Source organism: Diabrotica undecimpunctata, chromosome 8 (assembly GCF_040954645.1).
Source record: "Diabrotica undecimpunctata isolate CICGRU chromosome 8, icDiaUnde3, whole genome shotgun sequence".
In the NCBI taxonomy this organism is placed as follows: domain Eukaryota; kingdom Metazoa; phylum Arthropoda; class Insecta; order Coleoptera; family Chrysomelidae; genus Diabrotica; species Diabrotica undecimpunctata.
Genome location: NC_092810.1, coordinates 68,031,604 through 68,054,738, shown reverse-complemented (window position 1 = coordinate 68,054,738; position 23,135 = coordinate 68,031,604). Strand labels below are relative to the sequence as shown.

Here is a 23,135-nt window from a genome sequence, read left to right as displayed (position 1 = left end):
TCAGGTAGCTAGTTTTTAGAACACCACTCGTATATAAAAGACCGAATAATGCCAAAATCTCTTCTTTGCTTGTAGCAGTTGTAAAACTTGGAGTTTGACTAAATTTGGTAGATTGTTTAGAGATTTCTTGGTTTGTGTATTGAGTAATATAGTTTATCATTGAGTTGCTGAAAAATAGTTTCCAAGGCAGAATCTCTTCTGTTGTATTTGAAGTGTGAGCCTTTGGACCTGGTGGACGAAGCACTATGCTTTTTTGAACTGTGCGAGTGTTCTTTGAGAAAAACAGAGTTTTATACCACTTAAAAACTATTTTTTCCATATACTACTTTTTTTATCGCTATCTTTCTGCGAATCTTCACTCTCCTCTGCACTAACCTCCGGTTCTGCTAAAATGGTATCAGAATGTTTACTTTCACTAAGCTCTTTGTCTTCATCCCCACTCAAACATTCAGATTCTGTATTATTTAAAAGGACATCTTCATCACTCTCACCAGCCTCACAAGCACGTACAACAATTTCTTCTAACTCAGCCTGAGTCAACGCTTTGCTCGTTGAAGCCATTTACTTCTATATTCAAAATTATAACGGGAATTGTACTGTGGTGTCGTATGTGACACCTATAAATATTTTACAATAGCTATTAGCGCCCGATAAACACGGGCGGTTACGGTTACAGTTGAGTTGAAACTAAAAGAGGTAAAGGTACTGAGAATCTAAGCCTCTCCCCTCTCTAGGTACGTGCTGACTGCATTTAATCGAAACTGCGTGGTGTCGCCGGCGACACCATTGTACCATACTAGGGATATATATATATATATATATATATATATATATATATATATATATATATATATATATATATATATATATATATATATATTGATAGGTATGCAATAATTATATTAAATTTTGAATATTTTGTTCATAAAAATATATATAAATTTGTATAAAGAAAAAAATTTGATTGCTACAGCCCCTTTAAAAATTCTCTAGGCTTACCCTATTAATCGATTTTCGTTTTTCAAAAAGGGTTTAAAAGCTCGTTTGTTCTTCTATATTCAAAATATATAAGAAGTTTATATAATTTATAACAGGCAATTTTACACGCAGAAAATTTTCGAATTTTCCAGAGCTGGAGCACAGGTTGTTCTGTGCTCCAGCTCCAAAAAAGATCTTTCTTAGAAAATAATTTTCCGATTTCTTGTAAGTAAACATCCCAAATGTTGTTTATACAGCTTTTTCTGTGATTTTTGCCGATGCATAGAAATTTTCATTTTTACAGACGTGTCGATAAAACTTTTTACTAATTGCACAAGCACCTTTTGATAGATAATTTAGTTGCGAACAAGTTTACGTCGTCCGTTTTCGTCATAGCTATGATACTTTCCGAGATATTTAGGATAAAGGATTGAAAATATAAACTTGTAACGCCAATTTTATCCTTCTATTATTATCCAATTTTTTCTGAACTTCTTCAGCTGAGACATATTTAAATCCTTTGCCAATCAATCTTTTGGACTAACAGCCCGTTCAGACGGCATGCACAATACGATAATTTATTCGATATTTTAATCGAATCTAGACAACCCGTTCAGAGGGCATGCACGACACGATAATTTATTCGAAACGAAATATTATCGAACCAAATATCTTTAGCCCAGAGCCCTAGTTAGTTTGTGGCAACGGTGAATAATGGATGTCAATGCGTTTGTTACGATGTATTGATATCTAAAACGACGAAAATAACGAAACAGAAGATGTAAAGGAACATCAGCGAACATATACTGGTAAATAAACTTTCTAAACTTAACATTTCGACGTCCACTTTATTCATCTCGTGTTATTACACTACTTGAGGGAAACATTCTCTTACCTACGCTTTTTTGATGTTAGACTAGGTCGACAAAAATTCGGATCGTGGAGCTTAACTATATACAAGCGCCACTGACGTTCGATTAGAATTTTTTATCGCGTCATAGCATATGGTTTGCATTGCCATAATCGAACGCAACTTTGGGCGTATTCGGTAAAATTTTCGAGTGCGATATACGATCTCATCGTTTGAACGCGACCATTTAAAACTATGTGCCACTGAGTAATTCGACATTTTTATCGATTCGAACAAAAATTTGAATCCGTACAGTCTGAACGGGTAAGATCCGGCTTACTTAATCGAATTTAATTTTGTAGAGAGTTTGTTAAACTGATTTTAATATTCTAATAATTATTTACAGAGCACGCCTGTATTGACTGGATCAAAATTTTTCAACATGACTGAAAATAGTGACAAACAGGTGAGTTTTTTTAATTATATCTAACATTTTTAAATAAAAATTTAGTGGTTGATATACAGTTTATGAAATTGTATTTATTGTATTATACTTCTTATTTTTTAATTCGAAGAAACAAAATATGACAATATTTTTTCATATTATAATTTAATCTTAAAAGTCTTTACACTATTAAGATCTAGAAATATAGACCCCGTGATTTGAGCAATCATCAAAGAAGTGAACACCAACAGTAGTACGTTTTTAAGAGTGGAAAATGCCTATACAGACAAGGATTACAATTCTCTTCAATTTAGTGACGGATGAGATCATACAAGAAGTTAAAACAGCAGGAAGAGGTTTCAGAATGGTGAAAGAGGTTATAGAAATAAATTAAAATATGCTGCTAGACTGATGACGCTATTACCAATAGCAGAAACGTCAAGGATGAAGTCAAAGCACTGACTAATATAGCAGCAATGATATCTGGATACCTACGTGACATTATCTGGAGGAACAAACACATGAGCATAGGAAGTAAAATGGGAATATATAATACCTCCGTAAGACCAGAAATGACCTATGCGATCGAGACCAGGGCGGAAACAGCTGTAACAAAAAGCTCGTAGTAACTACCGAAATGAGAAGCTGAGATCCATTTCTGGTTACACTCTTATGGACCGAAAAAGGAATAAGTTTATAAGAGAACAATGCGGCATCTAGGATATTCTAAGATGGGCTGGACAGAGACGCATGGAGTCGAGATACCACAGTAGAATGTACGATGAGAGATCTCCAAAACGATGGTACGAGAGCTGGGCATAAGAGTACTAGACTTAGTTATAAGGCTGAACATGACTTAGTCCTACATTAAGAGGAAGAAGAAGAAGATAATTTAATCAGCAAGAACATAAGTTCTAATTTACTCAAAACGTATCTTAATTTATGTTTTAACTATAACTTTTCTATGTATCTATCTGTCTTGCCTTATTCTATCTAGACATATACTTCCCATTTCTCTTTCACTTAATCTCTATCAAGCGGTGTGCAGGGTAATCTTCCACGCCAGTCATACGCGTTGGCAGATTTTTGAGAATTTATCATTATCATTTTTCCAAAGCCTTTGGAAAACTGCGAGACACATTTAGGGCCAACATACCAATTAGCCTCAAAAGAAAAGTATTTGACCAATGCGTATTACCGGTCATGACCTATGGGGCGGAAACTATGACTCTAACCAAGACTACGACTTCGAAATTGAGAGTGGCACAGAGACCAATGGAACGATCTATACTGGGAGTGAAGCTGCGGGACCGAATAAGAAACGAAGATCTGCGAAGAAGGACGAGTATTGCTGATGTTGTGGAACGCATAGCGAAACTTAAATGGAATTGGGCAGGCCATGTAGCGAGAATGCGTGACTCACGATGGACGAGTAAAATTACACATTGGAGGCCAAGAGCAGACAAACGTAGTAGAGGAAGACCACCTACACGTTTGGCTGACGACATCAGGCGTATCACGAAAAATTGGCAACAAAGAGCACAAAATCGCAAAGAATGGAGGAGTTTAAGGGAGGCCTATGTCCAGCAGTGAATGTGATAAATGAAGGCTGGATGATGATGGTGATGATGATCATTATCACATTTTAGCAGCAATTTTTCTAGCATGCTCGTCCATACCATCCTTCCATCTAAGGTTTTATCTACCTATACGTACCTATCTACCTATATTTCTCCGAGTCTGTGACACATATTTCCTTACAATTTACTATTTTTGTCGGTAATAAGCCACAATTTTATTTTTAAATAAATTTGTTTATTTAAACTAAATTAATAAACATTAATAAATTATATACACTTTGTTTTTGTTACTTTTTAAAAAATTCTTGTAATAATTTAATCTTATCTGACTCATTCACATCGACAATTTAGATATATATTATACATTTTAAAGTAGATGACATTAAAATCATATATTCAAATGATATTATCAATATATTTGAGTTGCATTCCTGGGACGACTTTTGGAAGATAGTTAATTCTATTCATGATTAACTTAAGAATAATTTTTAAAAATAATTATTTAATTTACAAATGCGAGAGAACTTTATTACGTTCTTAAAAGTTACAATATTAAAATCAGACTTCACTGTACAAAGGTTCAAATCAGACTAAATAATAACTAATTAAAATGAAATACATTACACATTGGAAAATAAAACAATAATTCACAAGTTGCACTTTTATATTCAGGTCGATGATAGTTCAGGTGCTGACGCATCGGATTTAGGGTATTGGCTTATGGCGTCAACGACTATAACTCCTCCACCCTTAGTTTCTGGAATTTTTCATGGAATTGAAAAATGACCTAGGTTGGGCTTGTGGTAGGTTTTCTTCAGGATCATCTTGGATGTGAACACTCTCCATGGAAATATCATCGTTTCTTTGTGAATTCGTCCTTCTTATACATTTAATACCAAAATATGCAAAAATTATTATAATCAAAAATATTATTGATAGGTTCCAAAAATTAAAAAGACTAGTAGCTTTTGAGTTTTTAAGTATCAATGTTTTAATTTCTTCTTGTTTCTTCTTAACTAAGTGAATCTTGTCCAGTTGGACATCTTCGATATGAACTTCGGGAATTTCTTCTTGATGAGGATGAGGAATAATTATATTTGGAAGTAATAGTGGCTGACTTTCAGAAATGAGGAGATTATTGCTAAATGTTTGATATTCTGTGCTAAACTGGCATTGGAAAGGAACTGTGATCAGATAATTTCCAGTAATTAGTTGAAGGTCTTCTTCGTTTTTACTTTTCAGATGATTCTCGGGACAGAAGAATTTGGGCTTCAGATTTGAGCATGGTACAGATGTGTATTGGTAAAAATTTTCATTCATTATCAGATAGGTATTAGGGGGCACTATGGGTCAAGGTAGTGTAATACGCTTCTGTTTCTAAGATATTATAATATTTATTTACGTCTTATGTGATATTCGGATAAATTAGTTGGTTTCTTGAATGATATTTCATAATTTGAGTTAATATTGACTTCAGTTCATTAATCTTTACTATACTACTATTTAAAATACCTAGTCTCGCAAATGTTATAGAGTTTTCTATTTCTGTTAGCAACTGTAATATAATATTTATACTTATACTGAATTGGTCTAAAATATTTCTAGTTATAAGGAAATCTTCGAAATTAAAAATAAATTTATTAAGGTTTGAACGAATAGATTCTAAAACAGAGAAAATTACTTCTTGATTACTCTTTATGAGAGAAATAGTATTATTAAAATTCTCTACAATCTCTTTCGATAATGAAATTTGTTTATTAAGTTTATTTACAATTTTATTTTGGTTACTTTTTAGTTCTTCTAGTGCGTTATCATAATGTTTTGCGTCTTCTGTATCTAAGTTTCCTGTAATACATTTAATAATTGAGCCTAGTCCGTCTATAAGACCTCTTTTTGCTCTGTGGTTAGGTCATCGAGCAAAAAGACAAAAGAGGGAATCTAATCGTTATGAAAAGGCGACCAAAAAAGTGGCCTCTGATGGCGGACATATCCGGAAATGCGAATGCGCCAAATTTAAATTTTCCGACACTTATTAACAGTAGCTATAAAATAGTTTTCAGAATGTGTCTTAGACGAGAAAATTTTAATTAAATATTAACGATAACAGTCTAAAATGTGAAACAATTGTTAAAAAACTTCAATATAAATAAGATTTCATGTGACAGTTGGGACAAATAATAACATAACCCAACTAAATTTGATATCTTAAACAAGGAAACTCTCTTTCCTTGTTTAATTTGGCCTCTCAAGATGGCACTTCCTGTCTAACAATATTTTTGCCCCCACTATCTTTACATTCCCTCTTTTGTCTTTTTGCTCGATGGGTTAGGTAAGAGTGATTGGAGTTTTTGTTCAGCTAGTTGTAGCTGGAAGAAAAGGACACGATCAAAATTTTCTAATTCGGAATAATAAGGACTACTAAGGTCGTCTTTAATTGCAGCTGAATGTAAAACAAAATCAATTACAATTTGGTGATCAAAAACATTGAGATGTTTATCAGAAATGAGCATTCCTAGTATTGGATCTTCTATACTAGTATGTACAGTTTCTCCATCATTATCGTTGTCTTCAATGTTGTTATCTTGGTCATTTCTTTGTTCTAACATTTTGTTTATTTGACTAATTACTTCTGGTTTATGAACAAAGGGGTATCCATACGATTTACTATAAATAGGTAGTTCATCCTTTGTTTTTATAAAATGTTTAACTCTATTTGTAAATGTAAGAGGTTTTTCCTCGCTATGAAAAAGATTAGAATATTTATTACAAATTTTTAGAATATTTTGTTTTTCTTCAGAGTTCATATGAGATGTACGGATTAAATTTTCAATATTAAATTTTTTGATTTCGTCAGCAGGCACTATGTCTGCATGGAATAATTCATGACAATTTTCGTCAAAAGGAACAGTATCAATTGGAGCATCTAAGGTGACAAAAATTTCATCTTGGGTTCGGTTATAGATTTCTACTAGAGAAAAACCGTCTATTGCGTTCGAGAGACATGCAGGGATTTCACATTTTTGAATAGTTTGGTCTTCTTCTTCTTCTGGTTCCTATCCGTTTCGGATGTTGGAAATCATATTGGCAATCATGACCTTGCTCGCTGCGGCTCGCAACAGCTCCATTGAGGTTTTCTTAAACCATGTTCTTAAATTCCGCAGCCATGATATTCTCCTTCTACCGGGTCCTCGCTTACCTTTGACTTTACCTTGCAATATAGACTGCAGCAGGGAGTAACGGTGCTGATTTCTCATAACGTGTCCCAGATATTGCAATTTTATGCATTTGATCGTAAACACAATCTCTGGTTCCTTCTTCATTTTTTCTAGAACTTCCTTGTTCGTGATCCTTGCTGTCCATGATATTCTCAGCATTCTTCTATAAAGCCACATCTCAAATGCTTCAAGTTTTTTAATAGTGGTGTCTGTAAGCGTCCATGCCTCCGCCCCGTACAACAACACAGAGAAAACATAGCATCTCAAATGTCTCATTTTTGTATCCAGGGATATGTTGTGACTTTTGAAGATGGCGCTCATTTTGTTAAAGACCGTTCTTGCCTTTCCTATGCGGCACTTTATTTCCTGTACATTGCTCCACTGTTCGTTTATAATAGTTCCCAGGTAGCAATACTGTTTTACTCGCTCTATCTGCGTCCCATTAATGTATAGATGTATAGGTAGGTCAGGGTCATGTATAGTTTGGTCAGGGATAAATATACATCCTGATTTTTGAGAAACTGGAATTTTGGTTACACTACAAGATAAGGGGTCCAATTTTTGTTTGAAGATTATTTTTACTCCATATACTAGAATATGGAGTAGTTAATTGGGAATTTACGAAATCTAACTTAGCATTAAGATATATTATCTAGTCCTAAAAGCTTCAGAAAGACAATTTGGCTTCAGAAATGGACTGGGAACTCGGGACGCCCTCTTTGCACTAAATGTATTACTGCAGAAATGTCGAGATGAAAGGAAAGACGTCTTTTCTGTATTTATTGACTATGAAAAGGCCTTTGATCGAGTACAGCATCACAAATTAATTACAATATTAAAAGATAAAGGAGTTGATAGTCAAGACATACGATTCATAGAAAAGTTATACAGGCGTCAAACAGCGAAGCTCGCATAAACGGAAAATTAACAGAAATATGTAAAATACAAAGAGGTGTCAGACAGGGTTGTATACTATCCCCACTGTTATTTAATTTATATTCAGATAGAATATTTAAAGAAGCGCTGCATAATTTGGAATGGGGCGTGAAAGTTAATGGAATTCTGATAAATACAATCAGATATGCAGACGATACAGTTATTTTAAGGGGTGACATGAATGGATTACAATGCCTTTTAAATGCCATTGATACAGTGGGAAGAGAGTTTGGCCTAAACATAAACTGTTCAAAAACAAAACACATGGTGTTTAGCCGTTTAGCACATCAAGATGCACGATTATATGTTGATGGTCATATAATTCAAAGAGTGTCCAGTTTTAATTATCTTGGTTGCCATATTACTGAACAACTAGATCCAGATCAAGAGATAAAACGTAGAATCGAGATAGCCCGCACGACATTTTTAAAAATGAAGTCATTCTTCTGTAATGATAACTTGCAACTAGAACTTCGAAAGCGCATGGTTAAATGCTACATTTGGTCAGTCCTTTTATACGGTGTCGAAGCATGGACATTAAAAATATCTACCATTAATCGTCTGGAGGCCTTTGAAATGTGGCTGCACAGACGTGTACTAAAAATTCCATGGACGGCTATGCTGACAAATGTGGCAGTCCTTGAGAGAGCAAATGCTGCTCGCGAGCTGCTTGATAACATCAAATGTAGAAAGATGGCGTATTTTGGACACGTAGTAAGGGGAGACCGATATAATATTCTTCAACTTATTATGATGGGTAAAATCGAAGGACGCAGAGGAATTGGAAGAAAGCAAGCCTCTTGGTTGAATAATATCAGGGAGTGGACAGGAATGAGGAAAGCTAAGCAACTCTTTATAATAGCTCAAGACAAGGACAGTTTCGCCATGTTAATTGCCAACGTCAAGGGGACTTGATAGGGCACGTTAAGAAGTCCTAAAAAACCATCGAAACTTCTATGAAAATCAAAAAGATGGAACTTAATCTTACCTTCCTGATTAAATTATGAAAAAATGGGTATTTCTGCACAAAAGTCCTTCTTTGTATGTACTTTGAAATACTGCGGAAACAACAAAGGGTTCATAACAGATATAATTTTTGTAGAAAAGGTTAGCTTTTTCGGGGTTTAAAAAAGATTTAGAGGAACCTGTATCTACCAGTAACTTTAATGGAGGATCATGAATCTGAATATATGGCAGTTCTCTTTTATTTGTGGAAAATTTAATTCTATTAAGTCGGCTGGTTTTGAAAGATGCTGTCTTGAAAATTTTGATGATGCTCTTCGTTAACAATATCATAAGCTTGTTGATGAGAAGTCTGAGGGGTATTTTGTTGATCACTATAATTAATGGATTCGTATTCGGTATTATATAGTTCTTCGAATGTAAAATTTTGATTTGGATTTCTAGGGCTGTGGAAATTATTCCTGAATTGGGGAGTACTATTTCTAGTAGTTGTACTCATAGGAGTAGATGTGCTTGGAGCAAAATTGGGATTTGATCGCCAACCATTGTGAGCTGGCTTGTTAGGGTTTTGAAAGCTATTTCTGAACTGGGGAGTACTATTCCTAGTAGATATAATCATGTTAGTGGATCTGTTAGGAACGAAATTTGGATTTGGTCGCCAAACATTTTGAGTTGGCCTATTAGAATTTTGGACATTATACTGATAGTTTTGGAGAGTGTTTCTTTGATACTGATGTGATTGTGAAGGCTGAAAATGTCTATTATTGCGAGAATTTATTTGGGAATTTAAATGAAAGTTAAAGTTTGGGTTTCTAGAATATTTATTACTATTATTATTAGTATTAAAATTTTGACTTTTTTGATAGTATTTAATATTATCTTCTTCTTTAATATATTGTATAGCTTGCTCGATAGATTGTGGTCTCATTGCCCAAATTATGGGTCCTAAAGGTTCTCTTAAACCTGCTAAAAATATTTTCAATGCTTGTTTGTTAAAGAAATCTCGTTTGTATGTACTTTCCTGACCAAGATGGTGTAAATCTATATAGTTACAAATATACAAATATAATTTAATAAATCTATCACCTTTTCATGAAATTGGTATGGTGATTCGTTTGGCTTTTGTTTAAAATTAACTAGATCCTAATTTAGATAATTTTCGTCTCTTTGATCAGCAAAATTTAAAATTAATGTATTTTTTATACCATCCCAATCAGTATTGCCGCTAATCGCAATTATTTCTTCAGCTCTTCCTTCTAATTTATTTAATATACCGTTCAATAATAAACAATTTTGAAAGTTATTAGGATTAGTTGTATGAAAATAATGTTGTAAGATTGTAAATAAATTTATAAATCTATAAAGTTTATTGATATTGCCATTAAAACGAGGAATAATGGCTAAATTTGCGATATCTAACTTAGGTACAATAATAGTAGCATTTGAAGTGCTTGGTGAAGTCATTTTTTTATTTACTACTTTTCTTTCTTAATTATATTCTTATCAGTCAAAAATAATAAGTAACTAATACGTACTCTTGACTATTATTTTCACAAAAGGATTTAATAGGCAAAGAGGAGTCTGAATATGAATAAAAATTATTAGCTTACCATATTTATTTACTTCTGCTTCTTTATTCTGATGTCCCTGGAAATTCTGGATGTCCTGATGGAGCCCAAAATCACTGACAGTTCGAAAAGTTAATGAAAAACGGAAACCGGTTTTTTTTTTCGTCAAGGAGTTAAAACTCACGAATATCCGCAATGGAATTCTACGAAAAATCCTACTGACTGTGCCACTAATAGTTTCTGCCCTTCAGGGACGATTTTTTTTTTTTTAATAATTATTTAATTTACAAATGCAAGAGGACTTTATTACGTTCTTAAAAGTTACAATATTAAAATCAGACTTCACTGTACAAAGGTTCAAATCAGACTGAATAATAATTAATAAAAATGAAATACATTACACATTGGAAAATAAAACAGTAATTCACAAGTTGCACTTTTATATTCAGGTCGATCATAGTTCAGGTGCTGACGCATCGGATTTAGGGTATTGGCTTATGGGGTCAACGACTATAACTCCCGTCAGAAAAATCATACCATGAAATTTGTTTTAAAAAAGACAACCAGATGTAATGATGACAGTAAAATTCTCCTGCTAGTGATCCCACAGTAAATCATGAGGAAAAAAATCAAGAAAAAACCTTATGGTTTTTCAAAACCTATCCCGACATGGTAATTATTTGGAATTTGCGATGCAATTGGTTTCATAATAAGACCAAATTTCTCGGCAAAGTGCAGTAGGATCTAGTTATCCATATTAAGGGAAGAAACCAAGAGAAAGAAAATACCACTATTAGTTCTTCTCTTCTTCTTCAAGTGCCCTGTCCGTTGCGAACGTTGGCTATTAACATGGCAATTCTGATCTTATTTGCGGCGCTTCTGAATAGTTCGACCGATGTGAGCCCGAACCACTTCCTCAGATTTTGGAGCCACGAGTGTCTTCTCCTGCCTGGCCCTCGCTTACTGTCTATTTTTCCCTGGACAATCAATTGCAGTAGACGGTACTTATCGTGTCTCAATATGTGGCCTAGATATTCAAGCTTTCTTTGTTTAATTGTGTTCACGATTTCTTTCTCCTTTCCGATTCTTTGGATTACCTCTGTGTTGGTGACATGTTCGGTCCAGGATATACGAAGAATGCGTCGGTACACCCACATTTCAAATGCTTCTAGTTTTCTCGTGAGCGTCTCCGTCAGCGTCCAGGCCTCCACACCATACAGTAAGATCGGAAAAATGTAGCATTTAACTAGACGTAGTTTTAGGGGAAGAGACAAATCCCTGCTTATGAGGAGCTTTTTCATATTGCTAAATGCTGCTCTAGCTCGTTCTATTCTCGCCTTAATTTCTGTGGCCTGTTCCCATTTTGCATTTACGTTGGTGCCAAGGTACACATAAGATTCTACATGGTCAATTAGTATGTTACTTATCCGTAACTGTCGAGCAGGCTGTTGCTTCCTGCTTATCAGCATCCACTTTGTCTTCTTGAAGTTGAGGCTCAGGCCGTATTCCTCACTAACTGAAAAAACTCTTTCCCACTATTAGTTAGTCAATATAATGTCGAGGATACATTATTTATGTTTTAATAAAACATACATATAAAATCCGAGTTTGATGTTAATATTAAGATTAAACTAAATGTAAGACTAAATACTGACTGTAGTAATGACTCACTCTTTTTTGGATGTTCGTACTGCGCCAGGTCAAATTGTGCGCATCCACATAACAGCCGATGATCAAATGCAGTCCATTTTTCCTGCAATCTCTCACTAGCTGTTCCAATTACCTTGGTGATTGTTGTTCAGGATAATCATTTGAGACGTATGCTGATCCGAGAATTATCTATTTCATACTCTTTCCCTTTATGGTTTTCATCTTTAACGTCGTTAAATCTCTGGAACAAAGTTTCATCAACGGCAGTATTTTGACATGCCATTTGACTTTTATAGAGGTTCTCGGGTCTTCGAGAGATCGGCTATATATCAGCTCTCCACCAATGCGCAATATACGTCTTCTTTTACTCTTGTAAACCGAGGGCTCTTGTATCAAAGCTACACCGAACCTTCTCATAGCAACACTAAGTTCTGCCGAAGTTGCCTTACTATGCTGGAGCTCCATGACTCTGATTGGAGCAACCGAGGCCTCTCGATAAAAAAGTTCATGTGACCTTCTGGCTAAGGTCTAGTGTTAGGGTTTTCAGCGCCCATAACATGACTTAACGCCGGGATCGACAACTTTACGTGCACTCCAAAGAACAGTAGCGGCTCACTTAAATTAGAAATTAAAACATTTCTGTTGTCAGTACCGGGAATCGAACCCAGGCCCTCCAGATTGTCAAGCCGATAACACAGCCACCACGAGGCCTCTGATGGTTTTGAAGGATACGTTTCCAAGTCTGTAATACAGCTTGAAATGAGCTGCCCTTAATGCTTTGTAGAGTGGTTGCCGTTCATACTCACTTTAGATTTTACATTATTATGTATCATGTACGTTACTTTCTCTCGGACAACATATCCGTTCATTTGAGCCCAAATTAATTAAATTGGATTCAACTCGCAATGGTAGTGTGACTCGCATGAAGTCTAGCCACTGAATCAACAGCATATTGACGATATCTACCACGATGCTATTATCCACGAAAATTATCGATTTTACTTTTATAAATTTAAGAGTTGGAGCCCTACTTTCAAAAAAAAAAGATACAGGTACAGTTCTGCGTAGGATATTTTTTTGGATTTCCCAACTTAACAGTTTTTCGTCCGCGCTGATTTGTTGATGGAGGTTTAAAACCATTTTTAGTTTTTTTTCTCACGTACAATACGTTCAACTGTTGCCACTGATACTCATGTTAAAAAAAGAACAGCGACTAACAGCTTCCGTTGAAGGTAGTGTTTCTTAGTCTATCATATACCTTCCAGATAATTTGTTTTTCCTCTTGTGAGATGAGTGTAGTGAACTTATACCACTGGTTATATCTATTTTTATTTTACGAAAAACTGATGAAATTTACTGCAAATTGTCTTATTTTAACTTAATATTTTGTCCTACTTCACAATATAAAACTAATTAACAAATTGCCGATTGATCTTACCAATGCAATTCCCACTAAGATATTATCCAGACCATTTCATTTTCAATAAAAATGTAATAATGATGACAAGTATGAATTTGATGGTAATACGATCTTCGCCGTCGCATCATATATTTGCTTGTCGATAACAATTTTTAGATAATACGAATAATTTTTCAATGATATGATCAGTGTGGATTTAAGAAATTGATTCGGGTAAAAGCTTTAATCGTAGGAAGTCACGTACCTATATTCCCATAATAGTAAGGCAAGTTCGGGTAATACGAAATTCACAGAACGACAAAGGCACAAACAGGTACAGGGACACAATTTCTAAGAAAATAATTCATTTCTAAAAAACATAATGAAATAATGAAAATAACCATGCCGCTGGAATTGTATAATTTACCAATAGTTGGCAGTTTTAAAATCGGTTCTTAACAATAAATCACCCTCCTTATTTTCTTCTCAGAGTATAGCTTCTCATATAGTACATGATTCAAACTTAATTAGTTGAATTTTCCTTGGTAATTTGAAGTTATTGAGATCTTATTTGAGTCTCGCTGTTATCTGTTAATTTAATATAGTAGTACATATTATGAGTAAAAGGCAGAATATATGACACTAAAAATTAAGTGAAATGCATTAATATTGATCTTTTGCTTTTTATCTTATCTCTATTCTATATAAAAAAAAACTGTTCTATTCTACATTACTTTTTAATTATTATGGTATACAACCAACCACTGGTATCTGTACCAATTTAAGCTAAATCAAATAATACTAAAGCAAATTCTGCTCTTAGTTTTAAAATTATTTAAAAGAAATTATTTATAAATTACATTCACACCCTATCTCCAACGAATAACTATTTTAATATCTTCCGAGATAATAAATATACATACATTTTTATTTCTTATGCATAAAGTGTTGACCGTATCATAGTTGGCACACAATACAATAGCCTTCTTAGTTCTTAGAATCAATACCAGTATTGTTCACAATGGCTTTTGTAACCTTTAATCATATCATCATTTTTGTGCATTGTTCATTTTTATCATACTACCAGAGCGATTCGATAATTCCACGAAGTTTGTCGTGATTAAATAGTGTGAATAGTAGATTAAAAATGCTTAGGTCTCCGTTTTAAATTTTATTTAGATCTTAATTACTAACGGTTCAAATGTGTTTAATTATCATCGAGTAATTTAAACTCTGGCAAAGATACAAATATATTTTTAGAGGCGAATACGTCTATAAATTAGTTTTACAGCAAATACAATACTGCTTACAATGAAACCTAGAGCTCTTAAAAGATGGTTTTTGACAAGTTTTATCTTTCTAAAAACACCTATTGGGATTTTTAACTACATATTGCAAATTTGTCAAGTGAATAATAAGCGTGAGGTTATATGACCAATACAAACTGCAAACAATGGAAAAGCACTTGGCTTTAATAAAGTGAGTGTCGAAATACTAAAGTTCTTGCGGGAGAAAATGGCATAAATCACTCTGTGGTCTCTTTAACAGAATTTGTGACACTGGGATATTACCAACTGATTGGCTTAAGTCGACATTTGTCACAATACCAAATAAACGTCGTGCAAAGACATGCAGTGATTACGGGATAATAATTCAAATGAGTTACGTTTTGAAGATCTTCCTGCGAGTAATACATAGCACAATATATAGGATATTAGAGAAGAGAATTAGTAATACTCAGTTTGGATTTAAGAGCGGTTTGTATACGAGAGAAGCCTTTTTCAGCATCTAAGTACTGATACACAGATGCAGAGATATACATCTGCGCCATTGATTTTGAAAAGGCTTTTGACAAAGTTCATAACAAAATGCTAGAAATATTGAAAACAACGATAAAGATTTACGAATAATTAAAAATCCATACCAGCATCAAGTGGCAAGAATAAAAGTTGAACAAGAACTGTCGGATGAAATAAATATAAAAATAGGAGTGAGACAAGACTGTATACTCTCGCCTCTACTCTTTAACTTTTATTCAGAGGAAATATTTAAGGAAAGCCTTAATAGAGACAACAGAAGATATTATTGTGAATGCTGTAACTGTGAAGAAGAATAATGAACAAAATATTAAGATATAGTGGAGAATACGGACTCTCTCTTAACATCAAAAAAACCAAATTCATGAAAATTAGCAAGAACAACAATACAAACGAAATATTAGCGGTAGGCAGCCAGCAGATTGAGAGAGTAAAAAGATATACTTACTTGGGAACGATAATCACAGAAAATAACGATTATACTGCAGAAATAAGACGCGTTTCCTGGTTGAAGAACCTGAGAGAGTGGTTTGGTTGCAGCTCAAGGCAATTGTTCAGAGCAGCTGCCTCGAAGATCAGAATAGCCATGATGATTGCCAACCTTCGTCGCGGAGATGGCACTTAAAGAAGAAGAAGAAGAAGTAACCGTGAACAACATAGATATGCCTACGGTACCCTAGTTCTAGGTAATTGCAGCGAAGACCTTCAAAATCGAATGAACAAAATAAACCAGACCTGTGGTCGGTATGAATTTAAGAAAACTAAATATATGATATCAAACAAAAATATATACAAGATGAGGGTACGTACTGGACAGAGTGGAGAACATATCTCGGCAGTAACATCATTGAGAGCTGGGATCTAACCGTAAAAATAAAAAACCGAATAGAACGAGCCCGAGCTACATTTGTAAAAATGGGAAAAGTAATTTGCAGCCACGATCTTATTATTTACCTTCGCACTTGAATGACACATTGCTATATATTTCCAGTGCTACTCTATGGAGTTGAGACGTGCACTGTAAGTGAGGCTATGCTTAAACGCTTGGAAGCCTTTGAGATGTGAGTATACAGACATCTAAAACAAAACTTTTTATATTTAAAATACTATGGTTCGATATTGAGCTGTTTGAAACTTTATTTACATCAGCCGATAAGCCACATATTCTTGTTAGTCTTTTTTGATAGTATGGATTGATATACGAACGTTTTCATTAAAGTAGTAAGATCCTTTGTTTTCTTCTCCACATTTTTGATCGATAACCCTCCCACAAATATCCTTGTGAACTAAACATTTATATTTAAGTATATGTATACGTATCATATGTATGTTCATATGCGTAAAATAGTCCTAATAGAATAATCATTAAATATAAATTATTGTGCTAATGTTTATTGAAGGAGATTGTAATGATACATATGAAAATAGTTGTCAAATTATGTGGAAAACATTTGAGCTGCGTTACTAGCAATATTCAGTATAATCCTTACATATATTACTTATTAAATATGAGGGTAAGGAGGTAGAATGCGAAAACATGGAATTGGTTCCAGTTTACTCCACTTAGCCTCTTCTACTCAGCAACCCAACTAGAGATCCGGTATTCAACACGGGTGGAAAGTTGGGTCAGAAACGGGTGGAATGGTCCTCCGAAAAGGGGGTCGTGCTATGGGCCGGCGTTCCGTACATGTAAAAATTTGAAGTCACGAAACAGAAACTATTGCCTCGAAACAGAACGGATATTCAATATAAACGACACACGCAACGGAATAAGGTTATTTGCATAGGGACGTGGAAGTGTTAAGTTGACACAGATCTGGAATAGCGACAAAAGCTATTGGACAATTGCGAAAATATAACTTAATATATATCAGCAATGTATATCAGCAATACAGGAAATAAGATGGATGGCAACGTGAAATTTAGAAACGGAGGAAGCCTTTTGATCGGGTAGTGAGAACAGACATGAATACGGATGTAGATTTTTCATTGCAAAAAGATTAAAAACGGCAGTGACAGTTTTCAAGCCAATAAACGACCCAATCTGCTATATTAGACTCAAAGGTAAGTAGTTTAATCTCAAGGTAGTGGATCTAACTCAAATGTGCCTGACAGACTCATCACAGGTAAAGATAGGAAACAGACAAGGAGACCCCGTATCATCGTTGCTATTCAATTTGGTCTTAGAGTTTGCAATAAGTCTGAGCTGACAGGGGAATTTGCGAATCGAGCATAAAAACTAATGTTGGCCTTTGCCGATGATCTAAATGCAGTCGCTCAGTCTACAAGAGACGTGAGAGAGGTGTTTTCACATCTCGGAGGAAACAGATAGTCTGGGTCTTCGAATAAATGAAGAGAAGACGAAAGACATGCTAGTAACCAAACAGATGGCAACCACATAGAAGAAGAGGTCTCAGCAAGGATAGCTACGTTGAATAGATAGAGCATTATAATCCCTATCATCATTATTAAGATGTAAACTGCTAAAAAGAAAATCTAAATTAAGACTGTTCATGTCAATTATTCTCCCAGTTATTACATATGGAAGTGAAACATGGACTCTACATCAGCGGGAAATAAATATGCTGCTGGTATTTGAAAGGAAGGTTCTCAGAATGATATTTGACCCTCAAAGAGATGAGTTAAGAGCAGATTGGAGAAGGCGCGGAAATGCTGAATGGACTCTGTATGGTACCAAAAACATCGTCAGACTTATAAAAGCTAACCGGATAAGATCGGCAGGTCATGAGGTAATATCAGAGGAGGAGAGAGAACAGTATTTTTTGAGAGACCATACGGTAGAAGATCAGTAGGCCGTCCCAGAAAAAGAAGGAAGGATGATGTTACAGCCGATTTGTCTAGGATTGGGGTACAAGAATGGAAAATGGAAGCACAAGATCGTAGAAGATAAAGGGCTAAAGACATTGTCAAATAACCCGTCCAATAAGACCCGGGCCTAACTAGTAAAACATTTTTTTGCAAAAATTATTCTTTATTCATCTAAATAATCTCCTTTAGTGGCCATACAATAATTTCAACTTTTTTCTAATTTTTCGATGCCGCCCTGGTAAAACGATTTATCTTTGCTTTGAAAATAGGCTTCAGTTTCGGCGATTACTTTGTCATCGAAGCGATGTCCCTTGCCATGGAGCATTTTTTTTAGATCGGAAAAAGATGGTTATCGGGGGGGGGGGGGCAGATCTGGACTATGCGGTGGGTGCGGAAGCAATTCAAAGCAATTTTTCTTGAACAAATGAGGCCTTTTCTTTGCGAATTCGGTCTTCAAACGCTCCAATAATAGTATATTACTTTATGAGGCGGAGAAGCATGACTTTTCTTGACGCGCCCGATATTACGTGCCGAACGAAGTGAGGCGCGTAATAGGGGGCAAGAAATAAGCTCGACGATAATGCTCAAAAAATTTTAAACCCTCATGATTCACCAACATCGGGAATGATTGCTGAAAGTTGTTCTCGACCATCAGTATCATCAACAATTACCAATGCGTATCAAGAGTCGGGAACATTTTTGCACGGTTTCAATTTTGAAAATGCCTCATTAACGAATTGTACTTTTAATATTACTATAAATAAAAATGATGTTTAATTGTTGTTAATGACATTTGTATTATTGCTTTGTGACATGTTTCATATTGTTGCCATGACAACATTTTTCCCTCCGCCGTAAAGAAACGGGAAAAAAAAACTGCTGCCGGCGGAGACATCAAACTTTGACAGGATCAAGTTAGATAAGTAATGTCATCATTATTTGACGTTTGAAGAAAAACCAATATAGTAGTCGCTGTTGATAGTTTCTTTATGTTAGAAATAGTCAATGAAAATAATTCCCTGCGTGTCCCAAAATACAGAGGCCATAACCTTTCCGGTGATTTGTTGCGTCTTTGGTCGCTTAGGACGGCTTTCTCCGGGTGCTGTCCACTCAGATCACTGCCGATCTGATTCCGGAGTGAACTGATGAATCCATGTTTTATGCATTGTGAAATACCGACGCAAAAACTCAGACTTATTCTAATTTAACATGGTCAAACAGCGCCGAGATTCATCAATTCCTTGTTGTTTTTGCACTGGTGTGAGAAAACGCGGCATCCTTTTAGAAAACAGCTTTCTCATATTCAAATGTTCATGCATAATAGTCAAAATCCTACCATTTGATAAATTTAGAGTGTCAGTTATCTCTTGAAACTTCACTTTGCGGTTTTTCATAATAATTTTCAGCATATTTTTGGTGTTTTCGGGAATAACTGCTTGTTTTGGCCCTTCGAGGCGCTCAGTATCATTGGTGTCGGTACGATCGCGTTTGAATTCAGCAAACTATCGTTTAATGGTTGTAGTCGATGGAGTAGAGCTATTGGACAGTTTGAACTGTATTTTTTCCCACCAAAAACAGTAATACATCATCACACGAAATTGCTTTGAATCAATTGTTTATAAAAATCACAAAAGTAGCGTTTCTTTAAATACTGTAACTCAGTAAATAATAATCCGAATGACTTAGAGTCGCCCCCTCATGGGTAGAACCGGGACTTACTGACCGCCGAATTGCAACTCATTTTAATAACTCGTCTTTAGAATGCAGCAAATTAAGGGAAATAGAACAATGGTTGAATATGGACCAGAAAAAGTTATTCAAGATTTACAAACAAGGTAGAACTCCACTTTCTACGTGTTCGAAAGTTTGCTTTATTTGAGACTTTTTGTGCTTTGTTTAACTATTTATCTTACTGAAAATAGTGATAAAAATAATTTAAGCAGTGATCAATGGGACCTGTTGCAATCTGTTCTTGAATTACTTACACCTTTTGAAGAGATAACGGAACTGATGAGCAGCATGGACTTATTTGAGAATAATTATTATTATTAAATAAATGAGTTATTTGAGAAGTGATTCCAACAATTATTGCTGTATTAAGGCAGTATGTTTTGTCCAATAAAATAATAGAACAGTTATATGGCGTTAGGACTGTGAAAGAAAGTCTCGTTACTGGAATCACCAAAGGTTTTCCGATTAGAAGCCAAAGGATTGTTTTACCATATCTACTATTTTGCTCTTAGATATAAAACATTTTTTGTTCAAGTATTACTATAGTTGAAGCTATTAAATTTGTTGGTTTATTTATTAATTTGACCTATTTTAAAATTTTCCAAATTCCGGCCGGATCATGATGCTGATCGACAGGAATCGTAGTTCTGACCAATTGGCCGCATCGGACTGAATCAGTGGTACCGCCGGAATTCCGGTACATCCCTGCTCTAGACCATATAGTGAGAAATAAGATAGAATACATTATGATTAATAAGAGATTCGGTAACTCGATAACATCAGTCGTGACATACCCAGGAGTCGACATAAAGTCGACTATTCAAGCGGATGATACAGAACGAAAAGAATGTCACATGTCAAAAAAGCAATTAGAATAGCTAATTTTGAATGGCTTACAGAGCAATGTACTGAAATACAGCTGCTGCAATATAAACACGATTCTTTCAATTATGTATAAAAAGGTTAAAGAATATGCAAGCTTATAGAAGTCGTCGGTTGTCTGACTGACAACAAAGCTAGACCTTTATTGAGTGTAAAACAAGACTAGACACTTGAAAGAGATATGCAGAAGTAACTTTTTAAGGTGAACGACACACATTGTTAACGACACGGAATATCAAACAAGACCCACGATTACGATCGAAGAAGTCAGATCTGCTATAAGTAAGATCAAAGATACTAAAGCTGATTGTAGAATCTAAAAAGTTGTGTGCTCAATTCTTAAAACTTATGGATGAACAAGGAATAAAATGGTTAACTATGTTTAACTAAATCTATATATCTGGTAAAATTCCACAAAGCTGTTTAAATGCGATCTTCGGAACTACACCAAAAAAACCAAATGCAAAAACATGCGAAGACTGTAGAATAAATGAAGATGAACAAAGATTTCCAACAAAACTTTTACATACAAATATTCAGGGTATTCTAACAGATAACAGTATTTAATACGTGAAGTGAACAAGAAAAGAAAAAATACCTATTATCTTAACCAACATGCATATTATTGCATATTCAGTTGATTTAGCATTCTTGGCAAGTTAGTATCACTTGCAAAGGAAATCATCAGCTATTTTCTGTTCTGTATATTCTTCTGTTTTTACTTGATTATTTTGTTTATAATAATATTCAGACTCAATAAATCAGCCAGTTTTATTCATATGTCGTGTTTCATAGGGACTGAAGGATCTGTTTGCTTTATCAATTTTCTATTATAAAAAGGCTTGCTCGCCGAACCAATGCTAAATATGTTTTATATTAGCATATTATTTAATTGTTTTAATTATAATTTAATAACATATATATGAAAGGTGTTTTTTAATTGTTAGTCTGAATCACCGAGATATTTTATAAAAAACAAAAGAAAAAAGTGAAGTGGTACTTGTGTGTCCTTATGCGCTATAATTTTCTTCTCTTTTGTTTTAGTGCAATAAAATTTCATTAACTTTGATTATTAACGGTTTATAGCGTGCTGGAAATATATACACAATCGAAAATAAAATAGGAAGTACAGTTTGCATTGTTTTAGTTTAATGTTGTCTGCCGTGGTACGTTATTTTTAATTAGTTTAAAAGTTTATGTATTCCGACTAATTTCACGATAACGATATTTTCAAATACAACTATTAAAACTAAAATTAAATGATTATTATTTGTAATACACCGCCCAAACAAATTAAAAAACAGTTCGATAATTTTTCGAGTCGGACAAATTACCTAGGACCGGTATTTTTATGTCTAAATAGATGATACAGTGCTGCAATTAAAAAAAATGATCGATGACTGAGAAGTGGAAGGTTTTTTAGAACTCGTTTGCCGTGTTCGTTTTCAATCAGCCATAGGATTTTCCCTATCACGTACAGATTTTTCACACATCACCTTCTAACTTTTGTACGAAAAGACAGGTCTGCTATAGTGTCTATAGTTAATAAATGAAAATATTAAGACGAAGAAAATAAAAAAATCATTGGTTACAAGTTAAAAACTGATTAATTTAATTCTCTACAACAATTACACAAATTAATTTAATGTTACCTACTTGCCATTAAGTCAAAGGAAACTTCCACTTTCTTGAATTTCTAGATGTAGATTCCTCTGGATTACAGTCTCTCTTGAGGTTCCAGAGGTAGGCAGCTATCATAGTAGTATTCCACCTGTCTTGATAGCGTTGCTCCATTAATTTAATATCTTGATGGAACCTCTCCCCCTGTTCTTCGCTGTAATCTCCCAAATGATCGGGGAAATAGTCCAGGTGTGAATGAAGGAAACTTCTTAACAAGCCATTTACTACTTCTTTGTAATTGGGATTTTTTTGGTACCCAAGAAACTTCCTGAGTATCCATGCATTTTTCTTGGCGAATTTGAGGACCCACAAAAATTCCAGCTTTTATTTTCTAAAAAGTTATCTTAGGAAACTTCTTACCCAAATACTGGAAACATTGTTTGTCCTAATTCAACGCGTTCACGAATTGTTTCATTAAACCCAATTTAATATAATATATAGGTGGAAGCAGAATATGTTTGGGATTTAATAATCGACTGTTTAATGACATTCTTGTGCCAACTGTGTTCTTGTTTTTCAAGATTTGACTGTATATTGATTGGACCTATCTCTGCTATCCCATTCACAAAGAAAACAAGGGAATTTAGTAAAACTACTTTGCAAACCTAGAAG

General features: G+C 34.5%; 1 protein-coding gene across 1 annotated transcript in view; it reads left to right on the top strand.

The window, feature by feature from the left end:
• The window catches only part of LOC140447655 (uncharacterized), a 199,869-nt gene that overhangs the window by 48,789 nt on the left and 127,945 nt on the right, over nucleotides 1–23,135 (top strand). Inside the window, exon 4 of the mRNA XM_072540438.1 lies at nucleotides 2,235–2,294. Within this exon, the coding sequence (XP_072396539.1) occupies nucleotides 2,235–2,294 (60 nt within the window). The remainder of the gene's footprint in view (nucleotides 1–2,234; nucleotides 2,295–23,135) is intronic.